Source organism: Penicillium lagena (genome assembly GCF_028827675.1).
Source record: "Penicillium lagena strain IBT 129212 chromosome Unknown utg000002l_segment0_segment0, whole genome shotgun sequence".
In the NCBI taxonomy this organism is placed as follows: Eukaryota; Fungi; Ascomycota; class Eurotiomycetes; order Eurotiales; family Aspergillaceae; genus Penicillium; species Penicillium lagena.
In genome coordinates this window covers 3522999-3538356 of record NW_026623223.1, presented here as the reverse complement: position 1 = coordinate 3538356, position 15358 = coordinate 3522999, and the positions used below count along the sequence as shown (strand labels likewise).

Below are 15358 nucleotides of genomic sequence, written 5' to 3'. Positions count from 1 at the left end.
CCTTATCACCGTTGGGTGCCTGCTGATTGGCGCAATTCAGACTGCAGGAAGTAGTAGCTCGGGCCCCTGTCATTCTGATAAGCCGCGCCTTTAACTTGCAGGTCTATGATGAGACTGGTTAAGAGTTGTGATGCTTGGAAATCGCAGAAATTGGTTGTATCACGCCGTCAGTAACCCAAACAAGGCGTAAAAACTCAATTATCCAGAACTGGACTTCCCAAGATTTGTCCATAATGTAATAGGAATACAATTATCTTGTGAGACAAAGGTCTTTCTTGGAATTGTTTGAAGCTATGACGCACATGCGTTCCGCCGCCGAATATGCTCGACTGATAAGCCACGCCCTCGCATCTGCACTCCGCGGGATATTTAGGAAACAGGGGTGCGAGTAGCTTGCATATATCCGAATAATGCCCCTTGTTAACTATAAGTATTGCGTGCTTCGATTTCTTAAGCTTAAGTTAGGGTTGCATCCTCGCATAAACCGGACCATCTCTCACAGGCGCAACAATGGAGGAAACAGTTATGCGTGAGAAACAGAGCTCTGACGAAAAATCCAACCAAATCAATGGCCTTTTTAGATCTGAGGGCGAGACAGCCACACCAATTGAGGGTACCCACATTGCCTGTCATGTTGTCGACAAGAATGGAATCAAACTTCATCCGCAGCCAACTTCTGATCCATTAGACCCATTGAATTGGTCAAATCTTCAAAAGCATACTATATTGTCGGCAGTTATGCTCAAGTGAGTTCCAAAAAGAGCAGCTAGAATTTATGTCGCAATAATCAGTTCATTGAGATACTAACTCATACTCCAATCAGATATTTTCTGTTCACATATCTGACAACGACCACTGTCCCATCATTTTCAGAAATCCAAACACAATATGATATCAGCTACTCTCAAGTTAACTGGACTGTCGCCGTGCCAGCTTTAGGACTAGCAGTCGGCCCGCTCGTATGGTCATCACTCAGTGACATTTATGGTCGCCGGATCATTTTCATCACTGGGACGACAATTGCTTTAGTCTCAACGATCGGCGCAGCAGTTGCTAATACATATTCCGGATACATGGCTGCCCGTTTCTTTCAAGGGTTCGGGGTGAGCCCGGCTTCGACGGTTGGAATGGCAGTTGGTATGTGTGAGCCTGGAGCAAAATAAATGAAGCTTGGCTGACGATGGGTCATGGAACAGTCAATGACCTCTTTTTTGATTATGAGCGTGGTCAAAAGCTCGGCCTGTGGGTACTGGCATTGGATTCTGGACTTCTTCTTGGTCCGACCTGTGAGTTATCAACTGTCGCCAGAAACAGGGTTGTATTTTAAAATAGATTGACATTTCACCATAGTTGGTGGGTTCTTAAATCTTGTCAGTGCCGCTTGGATTAATTGGTTCAACGCCATTCTTTTCGCCGCGTTGCTGGTTCTGGAGCTTGCTTTCATGCCGGAGACACTATACCCACGAAACAAGATGCTGCAGCATATGCCACGTCTTGACGAAAACAAGACCATTACAGCAGATATTGAAAAGCTTCCTGGAGAGGACAGCTTATCTGCAGTGCAGGACTCTCTCGCCGACATGCCTCGGACAAAAAAGCTGCCTTTCCTAAACGTGCGACCAGTGCCTGGCATGCGCCACCCCAAGCCTTGGGATTATATCATCCGCTTCTTCCTCACATTCCAACTTCCTGTTGTCGCTATTGCTGTCCTTGGATACAGCTTTGTGTGGTACTGGTGGGTTCTCTCGGTTATCACCATGGTGCCAGCCGCATACGCAAGCTACTCCCCGCTGATCCAGGGTCTCTTGTTCCTGGGATTATTGATGGGAACCGTTGTTTCAGAAATCTGTTGCTCCGGTAGATTGAGTGACTATATTGTTACGAAGTTGAGCAAACACAATGGGAATGTGCGCGTGGCTGAGATGCGGCTGTGGCTGGCATATCCGGCGATATTGATCACGGCCAGTGAGTTTTCCGCTCGCGATTGATTTTTCACTGGACTGACAAATTTTTGCAGTCGGGTTGATTCTTTGGGGGGTCAGCATTGACAAGAATTATCACTGGATGGTGGGCCAGGTCGCCTTCTTCCTATGTACGGGCTCGTCGGATGAATTGAACCCAAGATAAAAAGACTGACCCGCTTCCAGTTGCCGCCGGAATCCAGATCGGTAATACAGTGACTAGCAGCTATATCGTGGACTGCTATCCCTTGCAATCGACCAGCGTCATTACATTCTATGCCGTCTTTCTTAATCTGAGCGCGTTTATCAATCCGGTAGGATATATTCCAGTATAGAAGTTGCAGAATGTTGCTGACTGTTCTTGATTCTTTCAGTTCTTTATTGCCTCATGGGAGGCATCTTCGGGCTGGACCTGGACATTTACTGCACAGGCGCTCATCGTCCTGGCTGGTGGTGGTATGGTGTTTGGGCTTCTACACCGATACGGTGCCTGGATGCGGGCCAAGGCACCACAGCCATCGTGGGTCAACTCGGAGTTTGACTCGGAGCTTTGACTATGCTACGAAGGGTTTATGCGTTGGCGGCGGTATAGCTAGATAATATAACGTCTCTATTCAAAAACCTTCACACCCATGGAGTCTTGTACAAGACATATTGGTCTATTATGTATTCTAATACTTCCAGGAACGGCGAGATGTAACGTCCGATTCCACAGCGCTCACTGCTAAAATATCGTCAAGAATAGAAGTGAACGTCTATCAACAAAGGACGACGTGTGGAACAATATGTGCTTAAAACGCCGAGAGAGAAGGATGAACGAAAATTTTCTGAGCAATTGATGCCAGCAGAAAGCAAAAAGGTATTTATAAAAAAGCAAGCGGGCATGCGTGTATACTTAAGCCTTTTCACTTGTCCCCCCTGAGTTTGCGACAAACTCGGCGTGTCCGCACCCTTGAGGTAATTCTCGATCTCGCCAATTTGTTTGCCGCCCTGAATCCAACGCTCACGGTAGGCAGTACGGCGCTGCTCGGCCAGTGCATTTAGAGCAGGCCAGTAGGTAGCATGATCGTACCGGAATTCGACATCACCGCCCACGTTCTTCATGAGATGGCTCGGCGGGACGTGCTGAGTGAGGTCCTCATTGAATTTGAGCTTGGTCCGGGTTAGCGGGTCGATGAACGGGGTGATGAGCTTGAAGAACCCCCAGATAAGCCACGGCACTGATTGATTACAAAGTTAGTCAAGCATGCCGACTGGGTTTCATGCCCCCTACTCACCATTGATGACTAGCGCACGACCGAGTCTCTCTGGGTAATGATTTTGCAAGATATTGAGGGTCTGTTTCCCCTGGCCCACAGAGGCGTTTTGGCCCGAGCTGGTCTCACTGAAATTCACCAGCAGCGCCAGAGTCTCCTGGTCAGGGCCCATGAGATCAATGACCCGCTCCAGCATAAACACAAGATGCTCCACCTGGCGATCACTCTTCTCCGTGTTCTGTTTACTCGGCAAGAGGTACAGACAGGGCCGGCCGTGGATGTCAAAGCCCAGAATAACTTGCTTGCCCGTCTCGTTCTCGACCGAGATATAGTCCGGTGTCAATTTCTGAATCCCGTATTCTCGGCGCCACGTCAGTGTGCGTTGGAGGCGGGCTTCGGCCTCGGCCACATTCCACTTGGTTGCGCGCAGATATCGAAGGAGACATTCGCGGGTCAACCACATGCGTTCGTCGTCCGTGATCGGGGCGACTGCGGAGTTCTTCTCGGAGGTTGTCGGGACCGTGGTCCATGACTTGACCGTCTTGAGCACAGCCTCATATTTGGATTGCTGGTCGGCCGTCAATTGCGGAGGTGCTTCCGGTTTTGCATCGTCCAGAGGCTTGGGGAACGGTTTCTGAATGAGACCGTCTGCGGCGGAGGTTGGAAGTTTCAATTCGTCGGGGTTCGCGGTCTGCTCCGTCGCAGCCTCAGCAGTAGCAGTTTCGGGCTCGGCAGTGTCACCCTTGGTGTATGGTGGAGGCACCGCGGAGTCAGGGGCGTCGACTGCCATTGTGATCTCGGCATATGTACAGAATTAAGTGTGAGATTGAATTGTCTGGATCGACACCCTGACCCACCGGCTTGACTAATCAGCTCAACGCGTGGTGATCACGCGTCGCGTCAACCCTCTTCAATCAATTAATTCACTCTGTGATCATCGTTGCGCAACCATGGCCGACACAGCCGAAGAGCTCAAGGAGCTATTCGCAGCTTCTGCTCCCGGTGGCCTGCCCGACGATGTCCTCGTCGAGCTGCAGTCGATTCTGCGCGTGCACTCGATCACCGCAGAGGAGCTCTTTTACAAATGGGAGTCCTACAGTATCAAGATGGGCGAGGAGGTCAAGTTGAACCTGGAGACAGTGCGTGCATTCAAGCAGGATGTGCAAGAGGCCCTGGAGCGGGAGACTCGCGGCAAGACTGGCCGCCATGACCAGAAACGGAGTACCGTCACGGCAACCCCGCGTGCTGGCGCGGGCTCTGATATGTTTGGGATGTATGTGGTAGTTATATTGGTGCTCCCGGGCTCATAGAGCTGACTCTATTCTATAGGCTGGACCAACTCACGCCCAATGCCGCGAATGGTCGTGCCCTGAACGGAGCCAATGGTTCTGTGAAGCGCAAGGCCGACTTCTCCTCCCCCGCCACCCCGAGGGTTGGGAAGATGACGAAGAATGAATCCCCAATTGGGGCGAAAACCCCAGGTTCTGCAGTCAATGGTGATGCTGGAGTCGGTGGAATGCAGTATGTCACACCCTGACTAAATAGGGGGCAAGAATACTAATATATGTGGAAGACCGGTCTCGTTTGCCGAACGGACCAATCCCGGCCAGACATTAGAAACCCTGAATGCGCATCTACCGCTCCCAGAAGCCCCTATCGCTCCATTCTCGGAGGCGCGCATTCGACCCACGGCGAACACGGACCTCAAGAAATTCGGATATAAGCCCATGGGAATGCGGTTATCGGAGGCATCTGAGATTCTGGACGACCGAATCGACGAATTCGCCGCGCTCTTGCAAAAACAATACGACTCAGATGAGATCAACTTCGGAAGTGCTGCCACCCAGAGCACGAGCGAAATCATTGCAGTGGGACGTATTGCTTCGGATAGTCTAGAGGGCAAGTTGAACCCGGCTTCAATGGTTCTCGAGACATCGCGCCGAACTGGGGCCGGGAGACGTGTTCCTCTGAAAGTCGACTCGGTGCCTTCGGTGAACTTCTTTCCCGGCCAGATTGTGGCTCTTCGAGGTATTAACCCCTCGGGTGACTACTTTACCGTCAAAGAGGTCCTTCCCATGCCTCTCTTACCGCCAGCAGCATCCTCCGCTGTGACTTTGGACGGCATCAATGAACGTCTGGACGGAGATGCCAACCCGCCACTAAATGTTATGGTGGCAGCTGGGCCGTTTACGGCAGACGATAACCTGGACTTTGAGCCGTTGCAAGAGCTCTGTCAAAAGGCAGCAGATAACTATGCAGACAGTCTGGTGCTGCTGGGTCCGTTCTTAGACATTGAGCACCCGCTGCTCTCATCGGGTGATTTTGACCTTCCAGATATTAAAGGTCTCGACCCGGACACGGCCACTCTCGCTACCGTCTTCCGTCATCTCATCTCGGCACCGCTATCACGGCTTGCCGCGGCTGTGCCCAGTATCACCATCGTCCTGGTGCCATCCGTGCGCGACGCGTTAAGTCGGCATGTCTCCTGGCCGCAGGAGCAACTCCTCAAGAAAGAGCTCGGTCTGCCCAAGCAGGTCCGCATGGTCTCTAACCCAGTGACACTGTCATTCAACGAGGTTGTCGTCGGCATGTGCTCCCACGACGTGCTCTCCGAGCTGCGCCGTGAGGAAGTCCTGCACGGCCGGCCCGCCGAGGGCAACCTGCTTACGCGTCTGCCCAAATACCTCATTGAACAACGGCACTTCTTCCCCTTATTCCCACCAAGTGCACGCTCGAACTTGCCCAAGCCTAACACCGACGCCGGCCTGGCTACCGGTGCGATGCTGGATCTGCCTTACATGAAACTGGGAGAGTGGTGGAATGTCCGGCCGGATGTATTAATTGTACCGAGCATGCTGCCCCCGTTTGTCAAGGTATGTCTTCTTTTTCGCTTCTCTCTTTTTAACTCGATACTTCTTGCTAACTAACGCCTGCTCAAGGTCGTCGATAGCGTCTTGGTCATCAACCCGGGCACACTATCCAAACGCCGCGCAGCCGGCACCTTCGCGCAAATGGCTGTCCACCCACGGCTGGTTGGCGAGGATGAACGTGAGCAGAAACAACTGGGCCACAAGCTCTACGAACGGGCCCGGGTGAACGTCAACCGGATCTAGTTCTGGCTAATGTGGCATGTACGTATCTCTTTTTCGCATTATGCTGGGCGTTGGTGGCGCATGGCAATTTGCGGCGGTATCAGAGTCAGACTGAACTTGGATCTGAACTAAATACCTAGTAAAGTGAAATGAAAATGAATCAACGAACTCGACTAGTCCGTCTAATAGTAATCCGGTGGGTATCTGATATGTTGTAAACACGCAACTCCACAACCCAAGAACTCCGACAATGCAAACCCAATCACAATAAAAAGGGACGAGAAAGTCGAGTTACCGAAGACAAATAGTCCTGCGGCCACCCATCCTCCTCCCGGCACTTCTCACCCTCACAGCAGGCGCAGCAGCCGACGCCGCACCAGCACCACTCCCACGCAGCGTAGCTCCAGGCCCCGACCCAGCACCAGTAGTAGTATTATTATTCCCACCACCACCAGGTCCACCAAAAGCTGACCCACCACCATGCCCCTGCCCCCTCACAAGAGCCTCAAGGCCCAGATCCCTCCAAATAGCCACTCTCCTCCGTTCCATCGCGCGCGTGATCCCAAATGCAGCATGCTGATCAGGCACGACATCATCCTCGTCTTCTGGGTTAGATGGCTGGTACTGTGGCGAGACATAGATTTCTTCAATTGGTAGGAAGGAGGGGATTGTTGCAGGTGAGGATGAGCCGTAGCTGGCGCTGTTTGCTGCTGCTGCGGCTGCTGCGGCTGCGGCGGCGACAGCGGCGGCTTGCGCGGTGGATGTATTTGAATTGAGATTGTGTGAGGATGCGGCGGCGGCCAGGGAGGCCGGGGAGGCGTGGGGGCGTGTGAATTCTTCGAAGAGGTCCGCTAGGCGGGGTGTGGTGCATGTGCAGGTGGGTGGCGGAGGAGTCTTTGCTCTGTTTAAGGGTTAATTATGGGTAGAGGATAATAATGTGATGGACTGATGGAGGGAACGTACCATTGTGAATGTCTGGAGGGAATGAGTTGGGGAAAATGTAGAGATGGAGAGAAGTGGGAGTTGACGTCTTTGTTTATCTGTTGATTTTGACCAGCAGAACTTCCCCGCCGCCTGCAACTCCGCCCATCACTCATTCTCTTTCCACTGGCTTTTCTTGTATTTAGTTGGCATCTGTAAATGAATATCACCGCGTTGAATGACCAAGATCTATGCTGATGACACCATTGGTCTGAATAATAGCTAGCTTATTTATTCACTTGGTACCTCTAAAAGTCCCGCTTGTATATCCCGAACCCAGACACCTCCGAAAGAAAAAGAGACACATCAAGTCGAGGCCGTTATATTTGTTTTGGGAAGAAGGTTGATTCTCGGCACAATACCACTGTGATAGCATCACATATTCGTACTCATGCGGTGCACAATAGGAACCGCACTGGGTGGCAAGCTGCCCATCTCCGTGACGACCATGTCGACGTACTCAGCCGGAGTGACGTCGTACATGATATTCAGCAGTTGAAGATTGGGAGTGTCCTTCCACTTGGTGAGAGGCGAGTCGGAGGAGGAAGCAGTAGGGGTATCAGAGGATGGATTGGAAGGCGCACGATGGGCGCCCTTTTTGTTGGAGTCGGACTGAGCAGTAGCGGCAGCAGCAGCCGGGTCTGGCAGGCCGGTGACCTGTTGCGGGGGCGAAGGAGAGACGAGCTCGTCGGCGTCAGCAATCTCGTTGACGACGATGCTGTCTAGAGCGACGCGGTCTGTGAATTTGACCGTCTCGCAGCAAACGATCACAGGAACCTCAACGCCGCCGGCACGCTCCTTGGCGGACATGGCGACCAGCGCAGTACCGACGCGAGAATACAGCCGGCCGTTACTGGTCATGGCGTGCGCGCCCAGGAAGACCTTGGTCGCATCTTTGATCGCGTGGCTGACGGCGTGGACGAGTGAGTACTGCACGTCCAACCCGGCATTGGCCAGTGCGCGAGCCATATTCTTGCCTTCGAACAATGGACGCGAGTCGATGATCGATACCCGGAACCGCTTGCCTTGCCTGTGTGCCTCCAGAAGCGTCTCCTTAACGATCGAGCTACCTGCAAAGGTCACAATGACGTCGCCATCTGAGATCTTTTGGGCTGCGCTGTCGGCAATAACCTTGTCGGCGATGGTGATTTTCTCACGGATGAAGCTGTCAATAAAGTCGCACAGTGTCGCCTTGGCGCTTATCTCCGGTGTGGACGGGTCAATGGAGGCAATAGTCAGCTTCAGCGCCCGAATGGCGTTGCCCTGGCTGATCGAGAGCGGGCGGCATGTCGAGAGATAGGTGATCTGATGCGAGAGGTGGGCCGTCAAATGGCGCGACAGAGAGGTACCAAGAGGAGTAGTATAGGATTCAACCACCTGTCGGTCGCTTGTCAGCAGATAATACAAATAATAATGAATTGGGAACAAACTCACTCGTTTGAAAGCAAGCAGCGTGGCCACACATCGCGCACTGCTCCCACACACCACATAGTCTCGCATCTGAAGCCCGAGGGCCAAGACTGCAGGGTGTACCTCCTTGCCAGCTCCGGCGATAGTTGTTCTTCGCTGCTGGCCATACAAATGGCCAAAGACCGCAACGCTCTTATCCTCTTTCTTCTTTTTCGGCTGCTCCGCCGCGCCAGTGTGCGCAGCTGCCCCAGACCCCCTCCGTGGCGGGGGAGCCCTCTGCCCCTTCTGCGACCCTCCGGGGGCACCGTCCTTCTTAGTTGTAGCCGAGGGACGAGCCTGGCTCCCACCAGCGCCCGCAGATGGTGCTCCACCCACAGCAGGCGCTGGCCCTTCCCGTTCGAGCCTCTCCTTCGCGCGCCGGGCCGCCTTTTCGGCCTTAGCCTTTTTCTTGAGCTCCGCGGGGGTGAGCGATTTGTCTCCAGCACCGTCGCCGCCTACGGAAGGACCGGACGCAGTAGTATCTTTGCCCTTGGGTGGGGCTTTGTCTGAATTCGTTGTGTTTGCGTCTTTTGAATCGCGGATGGGGAGGGTTTGCGTCTGCTGAGGTTTTTCGGCAGTGGATTGCTGAGCCGGGCCCGGTGCCGAAGACGAGGACGCGGAGGGCATCACCGGCGCTGAGTGCACAGATTCCGCCATTGTCGAAGCACGGTGATGTGTTGAACAGGAAAGTGGCAGATGTGCGTGGAGGAAGAAAAGAGTTGACTCAAACGGAAATGGAAATGATGCCTAAGCAGCCCACAAGCAGCCCTAACCTAATAACCGCTTCATATTGTTCTCCCAGTTTTAAGCGCAATGGCCCCAAAAGAGACCGAAACATGTATCGCATCAGGTATCATTATTCGTCGCAGGTTATTCGCTACTACTTTAAACAAAAAAAAGACTGTCCAGGCGAATGCCAAGTGCAGTCCATCGTCCCAAAACGCCAGAGCCCCGTACACCTGTACACCCGGTCATCAAAGTACCTAGCGGTTGTTGGCCATAATGGCTCCCAGTGCGCGACGTCGCTTCAGCGTTCCCGATCTCTCAACAGGGCGGAAGCGCTCGTGGTCCGATGCTAGCTTTCGCTTGAAAACGCTGAGATCGCCCAAGAGATCTTCCATGCGGTCCTGCATTTGCTGCGCTTCGCGCTCGCTAACGTCGTCCATTGTGAAGCTATCCTCGTCCTCCCACACCTGTGGTTCGGGGTCTGCATCCAAGGGAGGAGAACCTTCGCGGTCCTCTTCGTCGTGACTCGGGGGCTGATCTGTATCCGCCAAGGTCGTGAGGCTGGGTTGTCGCTGATCCACGGTGACCGGCGGAATGGGGTTCTTCAAGCTCTCCAGGGCGAGCTTCAAGTGCATGCGCAAGGCTTCATTTTCGGTCTGGAGCTGCCGGATCTTGCACTCGCCGACCATCTTCGTTTCTTCCATGAGGCGTTGCATCTTCTCGACCTTTTGCTGATACTCCTCCAGTCGTTCATCCTGGGCCTCAGTAGCGCGCTGGTTTGCTGTTGCCTGACTCACGCTGAGCTGGAGACTGCGAATGGTCTCCGCCATTTCCGCAATCTGCGCGTCGCGTTCTGCCGCCGACACATGATCCTGGTTCACCCGGGCCCGAGTTCGGATACGCTTCGCCTGGTCCGCATAGCGCAACGTGGATAAGGTCTCCTCGTAGTCTGCAGGGGCGATACACGCAATCATTGCCGTCTTAGAATTCCCGCCAAGACTATCCTTCAGCAGCCAGGTGAGAATGGAGTCGCGATATGGAACTAGATCCTTGTTTTTCCGACCTCCACGGGCCTTCTTGGGTTCTGCCAGTGCGGCAATGACTCGTCCCAAAGTTGTAAGTGATTTGTTGATATTTGCTCCCTCGCGCAGTCGTTGACCTGTGGCTTCGGTTGACTTAGCACGCTCAGATCCCGCCAGATCTACCAGCCGGATGCGCGCAGTGCGCTCCGTGGTTTCGTCAGTGGAGAGGTCGTGGTGGATCTGTTTCAATGTAATGGTAAAGACCGCGTGCGACCGAGAGGAGGTGTCATTCATCTTCGTGCTAGCTGTCGTCCGGGACATGTCACCCTTCCGCATGAATTTCATCAGCTCGGTATAGTTCCTTGTCGTCACCTCTGTCAGATCCTTGACGTATGGGCCTTCTGATGGAGACTCGCGAATGCGAAGGTAGTGCGGGGGATCCGTTCGAGGTACCAAGAGGTCACGAACATGCTCGTTGTAGACTTCAAAGTAAGAAACTCGGACATTGTAGCTGATGTCGGGAGAGGGCGAGTTCTCGATGCGCTGAAAAAGGTCCTCGCAGGTCCGAGGGATCAACCCTGGCTGGTCCGCGGTGCCCATCATCGTGTAACTCTTGCCCGATCCGGTCTGCCCGTACGCAAAGATACATGTGTGGTATCCCTCGAAGTTGTGGTCCAGGAACTCCTCGCCGAGAGAGTTGTACACGTCCTCTTGGTGTGCATAATGCTCGTCCTCCTCATTGTGCGACCAGAAGGAATTGTCAAATGTAAATGATTTGTCCTCCAAAACCTTGCCTCGAGCCTGCGACTTGGGCTTTCCCTCGTCTCCTGGGCTGGGTTTGGGTGCTTGGAGTTTGGTCATTTGCGTGTTGGGGTCCATCTCGATCAGGCATTCGGCCCCGCGTTGCGTCTCTGAGGCGATCATGAATTAGCCCTTCCTTTGCGCTCTCGAGCTGGGCCACTTACCTCGAGGAAGGAATTTGCGCACGCGCACCACGACGCGCACATTTCCCGCTGGCGTCGGACTGGCGATTCCATCGTGACGGCCGACCGATACGCTCTCCCTTGCTCGCAAGGAAGGACTGGATGCGGTGGATCTGAGGGTGGCGGCGGAGGCGGTCGTCGAGACAACGCTCGGCGTGGTGATTCCCGTGATGGCTGACGAGTCGGAGGAGAAGGAGGCCGAAGAGATCGAACCAGGCCCGGTGGGCTGGCCGATGTGGTGGTAGAAGCGCGGATCCAGCGCCATGTCCCTGCTGGGGTCCCTCAATAACTGTACACAGAGCACAACGGCCTCACGGCGACGATGGAGGAGATAATGGTACATGCAATGAATAATACAAAAGAAACCAGGGGGAGGGACTGTGTGCGTGTGTCGGGGAAAAAGAAGGGAAGGAGAAAGAACGGAAGGGAGATAGTTACGGGTGTGGTTTTCTCAGAAGCACGAGGGCATCGCCATCAACAAACAATCGGAGTGAAGGAGCGTGACGTAGCAAAAAAGGTCAAATCCGAAATGAAAGATACCAATGGAAGAATCAGAATCGCGATCGGAGTTGTCGTAGTTCAAGAAGTTGTGGATTTGCCCCATTGGGGCTGATCGAGTCGCGGTGTTGCCATGGCAATGGCGCTAGTACCTGTATACCACGACCATCAATGCTACACACACCACTCAGTTTTCAACCACCAGGAGACGAACTCATCATTTTCCGATCTCATAGCTGTTAAGGGGCAGGGCGGGTAGTTGTGCGCCCGACCGATTGACAATGAACTGTTAGCGCATTAGCAACATGGAGAGCGCAGCAGTGGCAGTAGTCTCTGCTATCCGTCGGGGTTTACACGCCCACGCATTGTAGCGGCCAGTACGCGTGGCCGGCAAGGACATGAATTGATACATCCTGAGCCATTCTGTGTACTGGTAGCATTCAAAGGGGTTTCGACTAATGATCCGCAGACCACGGCTGCGGAGTTCTCTTGCGGTCTATAGCAGTGTGACGGAGTTTACATGTACGGTCCTACGGGAAATGATCACTTCCCAGTGTCAGGATGAAAGCTCAGTGATGACTGTCAAAGCAGACATAAGAGGTCCATGTGGCATATAAAACAACCCTTGGTTCAATTTTCAACTGCCAGCTATCATACAATTTGGCCAACTAATCAAACTCTGCAGTCATCGCCTCATACAGATCCGCGTCATCGTCCGTCTGCTTGTTTTTCTTCGACTTGGCTCCTTTACCAAAGGAGACCGGGTCGGGCACCGGGTCGCCCGAGGAGTTCATATGGGTACTCAGCAGCTGCTCAGGGCCCCAGGTGGTGGTGTCCTCGGCCTTTTGCTGGCCTGTCTGGGCCTGGGCCTGCGAACGTGCGCCCGATTTCTGGTCCTGGGTGACGTTACGCAGGCGGCGCTTCTGTTCATCGCTTTCAGGAAAGCGCAGCGAGGTGTCAGTTTTTGACGAAGGCATTGTGGATGGAGTCCTATTATTTACAAAATAAGAACTGCGAGTTAGTATGGCTCTATTGTAAGTATGGCTTGGATCGTCAACTATCCATCACACTTTCTCCTCTCTCGCCTCTCCTTTCTTTCTCTCTATCTGTTCACTTCCAGCATGGGGTAGAAGAATGTCGAAGGTGAGAATGAGGTGAAGGTGAAGAAGGGGGAACATACCAAATATATTCAAGTGTGTGCTCTGTTGTCAGTGGAAAGTTGGGGAAACCTGAACAAGCGAATTGTCCTACATTTATGACTATCGGACCGTGGGTGGCCAACCATGATACGGGTATGACGACGACACTCACCATCTCCATGGGTGCTTCTCCGTAGTCGCCATTGGGGTGCCGTTCATCGATGCCACTGATTCTATTTTCTTCTCTTCGGTCTGGATTCGGTTGGTCGGCCACGGGAAAGGTGCCCAGGGTGGGCGTTGAGATGATACCATAAATACCCGAAGCGGACATCGCGAGGATGATGTTTGGCCACAACCTTTCGCATGACCTCTATTCCTACTGCAAGAATCATGCGTCTCGGGGTAAGTCTACTCGGTGGCAATAGCTCGCCGGGATTCTTCTAGACCGCGGAGAATGTGCTAGGATCTGGCGAAAAGGTAAATCAATGGATCAAGAGACTCAGCATACGTCAACATAGTACCGAAAAAGATGCAAAACAATATAAACCATGACAATAGTATCGAATCGAATCCCAACTGGGAGTGGATAATGCATCGCCCTATGGTTGGCCGCTGTTCATCGGCCTTGCCGTGTTTATTTCAGCCCTATGTATGGACTCACCCCACTTACAGATTACGCGATAGGCCGAACAGGCTAAACGGGAAATCAGGCAGCAAAATTGAGCGTGTGTGATTATTCCGCGGCAAACTAGACGAGTAAGGCATAGACCGGGAAGATTTTGAGAGAAAACTGTTCCTGTTCTGGGAATAGCGCGGGATTCTTGCCGAGCCGGGTGCAGGACGTGTTGCCGATAAGGAAAAAATTAAAGCGGATATTCGGCCAGGGCCGCACCTTACCAACTGTCACTTCCTCCTTCCTTGCCTCTCTCTCTCTCTCCCCTGCAGCTCACATTTTTGCTGTGCCCACGTGCCTGGCCATCATGGATAAGTCCTCGCAGCCTGTACAGGCAGAGCCCGATCTCGAGGCCAGTCCTTCGCCCGAGTTGCTCGCGAAGAAGCACCAGTCGACGATGACGCTGCGGTGGAAGGAGACCCTGGACACCGCCAATACCGACCTGGTGTGTCTGCTGCTCTGTTTTCTGACGGGCCTGTGCGATAGCAGCGCCTACAATGCGTGGTCGTGTTTCCTGGGAATGCAGACAGGTACGCGTCGATCGATCGCCACTATGAGTCAGATCCTTGTCGTTGAGGCTCAACACTAATGTTTCGCCATTTGATAGGAAACACCATTTTCCTCGGCCTCGGTGCATCCAATCAGCCCGTGACCAAGCCATGGGGGTGGCTGAAGTCCCTGATCTCGATCGTGTTCTTCTTTGTAGGGGCAATGATCTTCTCAACCGTGATGCGGAAGGTCGGCGCCCTCCGACGCGGCACACTATTCGTCTCCTTCCAAATCCAAACACTCCTAATCATCATCGCCGTCGCCCTGATCGAGGCCGACCTCATTCCGCATACTTCCGCCGATGCGAGCCTTGACGGCGGTCCGCTGTTCCTGGAACTGATCCCCATCGCCCTGCTCGCCTTCCAGTCCGCCGGATCTATGACCTGCAGCCGATCACTGGGCTACAACGAAATTCCTACCGTCGTCCTGACCAGCGTCTACTTTGATATCGCCTCCGATCCTGCGATTGTCGATAAACCCACGGCCAATGTCAAACGCAATCGCCGTGTCGGCGGTGTTGTGTCGCTGCTTATCGGCGCCATTGTTGGCGGCTGGTTGAGCAAGAGCAGCGGTGGGATGGAGTCGGCATTATGGATGGCTGCCGGACTCAAGCTCGTCGCTGGCTGTAGCTGGCTGTTCTGGAAGGCAGCGGCACCAAAATAGAGAAAGAACAAAACTAAGACCAAGAGGAAAACGAAGAGAGAGAGAGACCGACATAGACATAAGCGGTGAGAGTGGATACATACACCTAGACTAGATGTATATAGATAGATACTTGTGAGTAGATTCGCTTTAATACTATACAACACCTGCAATATCACAGTCATTTTGAAGCACGACATTCATGGCTTTTTGACATCGATCTTGGCAACATTTTCCAACCCAGCTATCGCTGCTGCATGAGCGGTGCAGAAGATAAATTGCGCCAAGGAGCACGGTTAGCTTTCAATGTTCTGCGACAGAGGGAGAAGACGCCAACAGCGAGAACTGTAATAAAAAGAGGTACAGCCATTGCTATTGCGATCTCTG

General features: G+C 53.2%; 8 protein-coding genes across 8 annotated transcripts; 3 read left to right on the top strand and 5 right to left on the bottom strand.

Annotated features, from left to right (window-relative positions):
* Nucleotides 1-510: 510 nt before the first annotated feature.
* Nucleotides 511-2515, top strand: N7510_004229 (uncharacterized protein; the record flags this gene model as incomplete). The annotated part of the gene is made up of 7 exons (XM_056976155.1): nucleotides 511-746; nucleotides 824-1137; nucleotides 1197-1286; nucleotides 1351-1965; nucleotides 2018-2092; nucleotides 2148-2275; nucleotides 2336-2515. 7 exons carry the CDS (start codon nucleotides 511-513, stop codon nucleotides 2513-2515), a joined length of 1638 nt encoding a protein of 545 aa, XP_056836111.1.
* A 117-nt stretch (nucleotides 2516-2632) lies between these two features.
* On the bottom strand, nucleotides 2633-4007 carry N7510_004228 (CRAL/TRIO domain protein; the record flags this gene model as incomplete). The annotated part of the gene is made up of 3 exons (XM_056976154.1): nucleotides 2633-2685; nucleotides 2897-3181; nucleotides 3239-4007. 3 exons carry the CDS (start codon nucleotides 4005-4007, stop codon nucleotides 2633-2635), a joined length of 1107 nt encoding a protein of 368 aa, XP_056836110.1.
* A 160-nt stretch (nucleotides 4008-4167) lies between these two features.
* On the top strand, nucleotides 4168-6330 carry N7510_004227 (DNA-directed DNA polymerase alpha subunit POL12; the record flags this gene model as incomplete). The annotated part of the gene is made up of 4 exons (XM_056976153.1): nucleotides 4168-4490; nucleotides 4547-4738; nucleotides 4791-6090; nucleotides 6157-6330. The coding sequence occupies 4 exons, from the start codon at nucleotides 4168-4170 to the stop codon at nucleotides 6328-6330; spliced, it is 1989 nt and encodes a 662-aa protein (XP_056836109.1).
* Nucleotides 6331-6600: 270 nt separating this feature from the next.
* N7510_004226 (uncharacterized protein) lies at nucleotides 6601-7275 on the bottom strand (the record flags this gene model as incomplete). The annotated part of the gene is made up of 2 exons (XM_056976152.1): nucleotides 6601-7203; nucleotides 7273-7275. The coding sequence occupies 2 exons, from the start codon at nucleotides 7273-7275 to the stop codon at nucleotides 6601-6603; spliced, it is 606 nt and encodes a 201-aa protein (XP_056836108.1).
* Nucleotides 7276-7665: 390 nt separating this feature from the next.
* N7510_004225 (translation initiation factor eIF2B subunit delta) lies at nucleotides 7666-9396 on the bottom strand (the record flags this gene model as incomplete). The annotated part of the gene is made up of 2 exons (XM_056976151.1): nucleotides 7666-8667; nucleotides 8725-9396. The coding sequence occupies 2 exons, from the start codon at nucleotides 9394-9396 to the stop codon at nucleotides 7666-7668; spliced, it is 1674 nt and encodes a 557-aa protein (XP_056836107.1).
* Nucleotides 9397-9722: 326 nt separating this feature from the next.
* N7510_004224 (kinesin-3 family protein uncB) lies at nucleotides 9723-11735 on the bottom strand (the record flags this gene model as incomplete). Its single annotated transcript, XM_056976150.1, has 2 exons — nucleotides 9723-11398; nucleotides 11453-11735. The coding sequence occupies 2 exons, from the start codon at nucleotides 11733-11735 to the stop codon at nucleotides 9723-9725; spliced, it is 1959 nt and encodes a 652-aa protein (XP_056836106.1).
* A 901-nt stretch (nucleotides 11736-12636) lies between these two features.
* N7510_004223 (uncharacterized protein) lies at nucleotides 12637-12945 on the bottom strand (the record flags this gene model as incomplete). Its single annotated transcript, XM_056976149.1, has 1 exon — nucleotides 12637-12945. One exon carries the CDS (start codon nucleotides 12943-12945, stop codon nucleotides 12637-12639), a length of 309 nt encoding a protein of 102 aa, XP_056836105.1.
* Nucleotides 12946-14087: 1142 nt separating this feature from the next.
* N7510_004222 (YoaK family protein) lies at nucleotides 14088-14992 on the top strand (the record flags this gene model as incomplete). Its single annotated transcript, XM_056976148.1, has 2 exons — nucleotides 14088-14310; nucleotides 14388-14992. The coding sequence occupies 2 exons, from the start codon at nucleotides 14088-14090 to the stop codon at nucleotides 14990-14992; spliced, it is 828 nt and encodes a 275-aa protein (XP_056836104.1).
* Nucleotides 14993-15358: the final 366 nt, after the last annotated feature.